The sequence below is a fragment of the Pygocentrus nattereri genome, chromosome 3 (genome assembly GCF_015220715.1).
Source record: "Pygocentrus nattereri isolate fPygNat1 chromosome 3, fPygNat1.pri, whole genome shotgun sequence".
Lineage (NCBI taxonomy): Eukaryota > Metazoa > Chordata > Actinopteri > Characiformes > Serrasalmidae > Pygocentrus > Pygocentrus nattereri.
In genome coordinates, this window is record NC_051213.1 from 18,542,658 (window position 1) to 18,550,735 (window position 8,078).

An 8,078-nucleotide genomic window follows, 5' to 3' on the forward strand; every position below is an offset into this window, starting at 1 on the left:
ACTGGAGTGGGCGGGTTTTGGTTGCGGCGAAAAGAGGAAAAAAACTTTGCTGAAACTTGAACAGCGACACGTGATGAGAACGGGGGTAAAACATGTCATGTGACTAAGGAAACAAAATACTCAATACTGCGTTAAGTTGTTCGCATTCCACGCTGTCTAGCAGTGTTTAATACACGGTCAAAGGTCAGATGTGTGTCCTCCTCGGCTATGTTGTTGGCTGCTGAAGTGACTTTATTTCACTGCTGAAGTGAGATTATGCAATTTCAGCACAGTCGCCAAGTCATCGTGGTTTACCTGAGGCAGACGAGCTCCACCGGTGAAGTGACGAGAAACGGCTGTCGTATGATGCCAGACCCTCTTCACAGAAGAGGTGAAGTTAAACTCAGTCTCAAAAGTTTATTATAAATAAGTAACACAGCACAATTCTCCCCTACACAACGAACAAACCGTCCAAAGTTACTAACTACAGGTAAATCCAACTGTGTAGGTCAGCAAAGAATGTAAGTGTAAGAGAAGCTGTATTTGTTTATTACCTGTTCTATGTGGCTGTTGTCAATAAACAAGCCACCCACCCTCAGATGAACACGGTAGAAACCAGTGGTGTAGCTAGGCTATTTGAAAGCCAGCCACAGGTCAAGTTCCAGGGAAGAAAATATACAGTGCACACGTTATGATTAGGGCGTCTGCACTGTAGACCCCCAACATTAAAGATTAAAAAAAATAAATAACTGATGCTGCATCTTGCCCCCTAAAGTCGTGCCACAAGAGTCTCTATCATGAGATTTTCCAGTTTCAAGACAAGGGAAATGCCCTTCTGATGATGTATCTTGAAGGTGAAACTGCAAAGGCTATGGGGTGGGCTTTTTTTCTTTTCTTTTGCTAAATGGTGAATGCAGAAGGATGCCAGATAGCTAACTTTTCTGCTAGGAAGCCAACTATCACACAGCATTTACTAACTTCTACATCAGTGGCTGTCAGTCAGGATTTCTTAATTGCAGAGTGGAGATTCTCAGTGGTTGTATAATGTATTTGCATAATATATGATATGTATTGTAGAGTTAGAACAGTGATGGACAAACAACACAAAAAAATACTAATTTATGAATCTGTCATCTGTCAAAGCAACGCATCTGAAAGATATAATGCTTTTATGGAATATTGCATAACATGAAAAATAACATGCTCGTTTTAGGCTGTGATAAACCCTTCCAGCCTCGTCAGGTGAAACTATAAAACAGATCTGTATTTCACATCATATACCACACACACAAAACACACACACACACACACATTTTATATATAACCCCAATTCCAATGAAGTTGGGACGTTGTGTAAAACATAAATAAAAACAGAATATGATGATTTGCAAATCCTTTTCAACATATTTTCAATTGAATACACTACAAAGACAAGATATTTACTGTTGAAATGGATAAACTTTATTGTTTTTTGCAAATATTCACTGATTTTGATGGTGCCTGCAACACGTTCCAAAGAAGTTGGGATAGGGGCAACAAAAGACTGGGAAAGTTGAAGAATGCTCAAAAAACACCTGTTTGGAACTTTCCACAGATGAACAGGTTAATTTGAAACAGGTGAGTGTCATGATTGGGTATAAAGGGAGCGTCCCTGAACGGCTCAGTCGTTCACAAGCAAGGATAGGGTGACGTTCGCCACTTTGTGAATGGATAGACTTATTTATCTTATTGTTTTTTGCAAATATTCACTCATTTGGAGTTTGATGCCTGCAACATGTTCCAAAGAAGCTGGGACAGGGGCACGTTTTCCGCTGTGTTACATCACCTTTCCTTTTAACAACACTCAATAAGCGTTTGGGAACTGAGGACACTAATTGTTGAAGCTCTGTAGGTGAAATTCTTTCCCATTCTTGCTTGATGTACAACTTCAGTTGCTCAACAGTCCGAGGTCTCCGTTGTCGTATTTTGCACTTCATAATGTGCCACACATTTTCAGTGGGAGACGGTCTGGACTGCAGGCAAGCCAGTCTAGTACCCGCACTCTTTTACTATGAAGCCACGCTGTTGTAACACGTGCAGAATGCAACTTGGCATTGTCTTGCTGAAATAAGCAGGAATGTCCCTGAAAAAGACGTTGCTTGGATGGCAGCATATGTTGCTCCAAAGCCTGTATGTACCTTTCAGCATTAATGGTACCTTCACAGATGTGTAAGTTACCCATGCTGTGGGCACTAACACACCCCCATACCATCAGAGATGCTGGCTTTTGCACTTTGGACTGATAACAATCCGGACAGTCCTTCTCCTCTTTGGCCCGGAGGACACGACGTCCATGATTTCCAAAAACAAGCTTTTCCACTTTGCGTCAGTCCATCTCAGCCAAACTTGGGCCCAGAGAAGCTGGCGGTGTTTCTGGGTGTTGTTGATTTATGGCTTTCACTTTGCATGGCAGAGTTTTAACTTGCACTTGTAGATGGAGCGACGAACTGTGTTCACTGACAGTGGTTTTCTGAAGTGTTCCTGAGCCCATGTGGTAATATCCGTTACAGAATGATGTCGGTTTTTAATGCAGTGCCACCCGAGGGATCGAAGGTCAGGGGCATTCAATGTTGGTTTTCTGCCTTGCCGCTTACTTGCAGAGATTTCTCCAGATTCTCTGAATCTTTTGATGATATTATGGACTGTAGATGATGAAATCCCTAAATTCCTTGCAATTGCATGTTGAGAAACGTTCTTAAACTGTTGGACTATTTGCTCACACAGTTGTCTACAAAGTGGTGAACCTCGCCCCGTCCTTGCTTGTGAACAACTGAGCCTTTCAGGGATGCTCACTCACCTGTTTCCAATGAACCTGTTCACCTGTGGAATGTTCCAAACAGGTGTTTTTTGAGCATTCCTCAACTTTCCCAGTCTTTTGTTGCCCCTGTCCCAACTTCATTGGAACATGTTGCAGGCATCAAATTCAAAATGAGTGAATATTTGTAAAAAATTAAGTTTATCCATTTGAACATTAAATATCTTGTCTTTGTAGTGTATTCAATTGAACATAGGTTGAAAAGGATTTGCAAATCAAATTTATTTGTTTTACACAACGTCCCAACTTCATTGGAATTGGGGTTGTATATAGCATGAATATATCAATAAAACCACATGATTCATGACACCTTATTGCTAAACAGTGCATTTGCTCTTCTTTCCTTATGTGTGTAAATTAAAGTATCAAAAGAACGAATGACGCATGTAAGTATGGATGACATTTATTAACTGATATGCAATTATGCAATTAAGAAACACTTAAATAAATAAATAGGCAAATTATTTTCCTCTTTATTTGAGTGAAGAACTAAACACCAAATAAATATTACATTTTCTGTTTGTTAGGACTGTTATTAACATTTATTTTAAGTGTATTATAAGTGAAAGGTGATTTGCAGTATTATATTTGAATAAACATGTTATGCTTTTTTTTCTCAAAAAAAAATTGGAATTTCATTGCAATGAATTAGCTGTAACAGTGGAAAAGTGATCGATTAGTTAGAATATTGGGTCATTGTCAGATTTCCAAGTGTCTGGCCGCAGCCTCCCCCATTTTCCATACAGGCAGGGAATCTTGTGATTGGCCCTCATCACCGCCACACTGATGCAGGAATCTGGCTTCCGTATGATCTCGCACCATTCTGGATAATCTACTGGTTGTGGATTGCTGTTGGGATTGCAGTTAATATATGATCAGACAACAGAAATCAGGTAACATATTACAGTTTTAATTGCTAATGTATATTTTTGTCACTGAATCTGTTTTTCAGAGCAAACCACATTGTGCAGAATGGTGCACATTTTATTGCTTAACCACAACATTGATTTGTCAACTCCATCTTATACAAATCGGAATGTGCAGTTGTGTCCCAAAGAACCTTTCACCCACTTGCTTGTGAAAATTCTCCAGTAAGCAGAACACATCTTTAGAACAAAACTGAGAGAACTAGTAGCACTTCTAAAATATGCACATGTTACATAAATTGGGAATGGGTACAAATACAAAAAATGATAATTTGATTGATATTGTAAAGTAATGCAGTAATTTCTTTGAAATTTGGGATAAATATAATCATCTCGGTTCATAATATGCCCATTATATATGCTATTATTTTTCTACCTTATTTTACCCTCAGTCAATGGTTTATTGATACCGCACTTTGGCTTTGTGTTTTAAACATATCAGAGCATTTTGGAAGAATGCACAAAAAGAAGCATGGAATCACTTACTGATCACAGCAGCCTACTCCAAAGGGTTCCATACACACACAGTGGTAGCAGTCTTTAGTGACCCAGCTGTCACCAATTCCATACACCTGACCCTGATACTCACAAATACCTGTGTAGCAAATCATGCAGTTATTACCAGATGTTACATACATTCACTAAGAACTAAATATTCAAATCCGTACAGTCCTCACATATATGAGACTGAATACGCATTCCAGCTTGACTTTGAAGCTCCAAACCACTGCAGTTATGAAAATGCAAACCAATGCAGTTAGAGTTACAGTTAGAGCTCATGCAGTCATCAGTATTTGTTAATGTTTAACTCCTTGGGAAAACATTTTTACCTGTATTGTGTAAAGGTACATATTATAGATTATAGATTTTGAGACAGTAACTAATCAGAAGGCTGCTAACGTATCTGCCCATGTGTAGCGTATGATTGATTACTACAGACAACAATATTGTACTTTGTAAAAGAATAGAAAGCATGTGGGCTCAAAACACACTTATAATGGAAGATGAAGGGATGTTTTTTCTCTTCTAAGTAAAGGGAAATGTGGAAATTATTTTCTGTGTTAGAAATAGAGCTATATATAGATCAGGTTGAAAATCACAGCAGTATTTCTTTAACATACTAGACGTTGGAATCATGCTAACTGATATTACCGTGTTTCCTATTATTCAACACAGTAGTTTACCCCAGTTTAGACAGACTCAGAAGCACAGGCACATTAAGCACATTCACAAACACACACATGCGGTCAGTTACGGCAAAACGTGACCTGTTTCATTTACCCCATCTTTTTCCTCATTTACACACAGACATACCTTTAGTATTGAAGGTACATTCTCCACTGCTGTAGACTGCTAAAGAGGGAGCGACTGCACTCAGCAGAAAGACCACCAGCAGCAGTGCATTCTGGGCCATAAAGTGGGCAGCACCCATCTGAAAAACAGTCCTGCCCTTTTCATTTGATTGTTTCAACCATTGACTCACTCATTAAATTTAATTCTTCTTACTTCTGTTACTTGCTTATGTTTGTTACGTATCAGATTCAAAACAGATCTTGTTAAAATTTCTGAGAAATGATAGAGCCAGCTGACATTTGGAGTGAGAGATTCAACTGGTGAAGTTCTTAAAGTGAAAACTAACCTTAAATTATTTTGCTTCTCTTTCCGAGTGTCCTCCTCTACAGTGTTCTTTCCAGGGTTTCTTCTCTGTTCTCCTTCTCCGTCTCAGTTCTTTCTCTGCGCTCCAGGAGCATCTGGCTGAGTTGTGGCTCAGTGATTTCCAGTATTTATACATTTGTCAGTGACCCTCCTTCTTTACGCACAGACACACAAAAGGCTCGTTCCTCAGGCACACACACAAAAGATTTCTCCTTACCATCTCATTGTATTCTTCAATCACACCATCACACAGTGTTTACACACATCAGTTTTGTTCCATCTGTCTTGTTTATGATTGTGTGTGTGTGTGTGTGCGTGTGTGTGTGTGTGTGTGTGTGTGTGTGTGTGTGTGTGTGTGTGTGTGTGTGTGTGTGTGCGCGCATGCATGCTTGTTCTATAGAAAGCATTAGACTGCTGGGTACAGCTTTAAAGGGTAAGTGTGTGGTGAACATACAGCTGTTTAATCTGTGTGAGAGGAATGATAATAGAATCAGTATTAGCAGAGTACTAAACAGTTTTCTGGCCATTTAGAAGGAATATTTGCATGCACAAATGTCAAATATAATAGACTGAAATAACATTTTTACATGTTTTAGAGCACAATTTCTGTTTATTTTCTGAATTGAACATATTGAGGAAAAAAATGAAATAAAACCTGAAATATAAAATGTAATAATGTTTGCAAGGCCACACTTATGTTTGTTTTTTCCCCAATATGTCATATTCAGAAAACAAACAATTGTGGATTAAATGTGCAGAAATGTGTTCTCTGTAGAGGATTTAATTTTTTATTTGTTTGATTAGCAGAATGATGTGTCTCTGTGTCCCGCGACCCTGAGGGAGAAGTGGCTTAGAAAATGTCTCTCAGTGTTTCTCCTGAAATCAAGCCCTGTGTGTATGTGTGTCTGTGTGACCCGAAAGACCACCAAAAAAAGATAAGCAGCTTTCATCTTTGAGAGAGAGGATAAAATCAAGCTCAACTCTTACTTCAGATCTGAAAAAAATCCACAGGTGTTTCTGTCCGTCCTTCTATTGTGAGAAGACACAGAATTGAATCTGTAATAAAGGCAAATGGAGGACACATTAAATATTATATTTCCCGTTGAATATGTGTTATCTGCTTTTCTTCTGACACTGAATAATGAAAAACTAATAAATGGTGTTCTCAAATGTTTGCACAGTACTATATATTAAATTTTATATACTGTACATACACACTGTTATTGTTAGTCTTTACCAACTTGGTTTTTAATCAACTGTTTATCTTATAAAAATAACACCATTAAGTATCAGTTGGATGGGTAGTTTCTGATTGTGGGATATTTTTTATTATTATTTTATTTTTTTAAGACATTAAAATTATCTAGGAATATTCATGTTTATTCAAGGCAAAATTACCCTCCTTTATTGTGTTATTTCCATATAATCATGTGTGTGGTGTACACAACATAAACAGTATGTTATTGGGTAACTGGTGAGAATGTGAAGTTCTTAAAATTTGCATGATTACATTTAGCCATGTTATTTTAATGTATAGTCCTCCCATTAAGTAGGAACCAATTAAGCAGCATCAGAAAGAGAGAGAGAGAACAAATGTGCGTACATGTGAATAATGAATGCTTACAATGTATTTACTGCCCTTATCTGACTGTCTACAGATTGTTTACAAGTCCATTTTCTCTGCTAGCCCCCCTCCCATGCATGTGTGTATTTGTGTTGTGCACTGTGCTCCAAAGTAGTTTATTTCCTTTGTTGAGCAGACGTGCATGAAATTCAAAGCCAATAAAAAACAATAGCTACAAGAGAAAGAAAAAAAACAGTAACAGCTACAGCTCACAGCTTTAGTTTAGAAGAGAAAAGCAAATCAAATGTAAAGGTTGCTTAGTTTTCAGTCACTCTGATCTTTAAACCAGACCAGACATGGACTTGCCCTGAACCATAAAATTTAGCCTGTGACAGTCATTTTGTGCCCATTTGATAACATAATCTTTCCAACACATTGCGTTAATTGCCTCTATTGAGATTTCTCACTATATGATGTAAAAATGGCGGGAAGAACATAAAATATTGTGAGAAGAAAACATGATATTGCATTAATGCACTCATGCCTTCATCTTTGCCTAAATTCACTTATGAAAGCATGAATGCATTAATGCCAATGATCTGTATTAGAGTGACAGTAAAAATAGCCTGCTGTCATGAGCAAATATGTTATTGTAAGTGCATGGGTAATATAGCTTTGGGTCATAAGCTGTGGTTGGAGTTTTCTAACTGCCTGAGTCATCGACTAAAGACCTAGCCTTCCACACACACTCAGAAATTTAAAAAAGAAAGGAACATCAGATAAATAGAGTGAGCTGTTAAAAATAGCCTGCTTATGAGATGAGCCACACATGTTTTTTTTAAAGCATTCTGCTGTTACATCGAGATGCATATACCCACTCATTGTAATATATACTGAAAAAGACTGTTTTAAAGGAAAACCACAGATTTTTAATGTAAACAAGAACAACAAATCAAATGTTGAAACTGAGAAATTTAGTTTTATTAAAAATATATGCCCATTTTGAATTTGATGGCAGCAACACGTTCAAAAAAGTTGGGACAGGGGCATGTTTACCACTGTGACACATCACCTCAACTCTGTCAGTATTTAGGAACTG

General features: G+C 37.8%; 1 protein-coding gene and 1 long non-coding RNA gene across 2 annotated transcripts; one reads left to right on the top strand and one right to left on the bottom strand.

Moving 5' to 3' along the window:
• The first annotated feature begins 141 nt into the window (after positions 1–141).
• LOC108428937 lies at positions 142–6,303 on the top strand. The gene is made up of 3 exons (XR_001857967.1): positions 142–370; positions 3,580–3,726; positions 6,220–6,303. It is a non-coding gene; the product is annotated as an uncharacterized LOC108428937 (long non-coding RNA).
• LOC108428935 (prostate-associated microseminoprotein-like) lies at positions 3,380–5,507 on the bottom strand. The gene is made up of 4 exons (XM_017700322.2): positions 5,399–5,507; positions 5,074–5,191; positions 4,246–4,354; positions 3,380–3,682 (listed from the first exon to the last, which is right to left on the bottom strand). Exons 2-4 carry the CDS (start codon positions 5,189–5,191, stop codon positions 3,514–3,516), a joined length of 396 nt encoding a protein of 131 aa, XP_017555811.1. The 5' UTR covers positions 5,399–5,507; the 3' UTR covers positions 3,380–3,513.
• Positions 6,304–8,078: the final 1,775 nt, after the last annotated feature.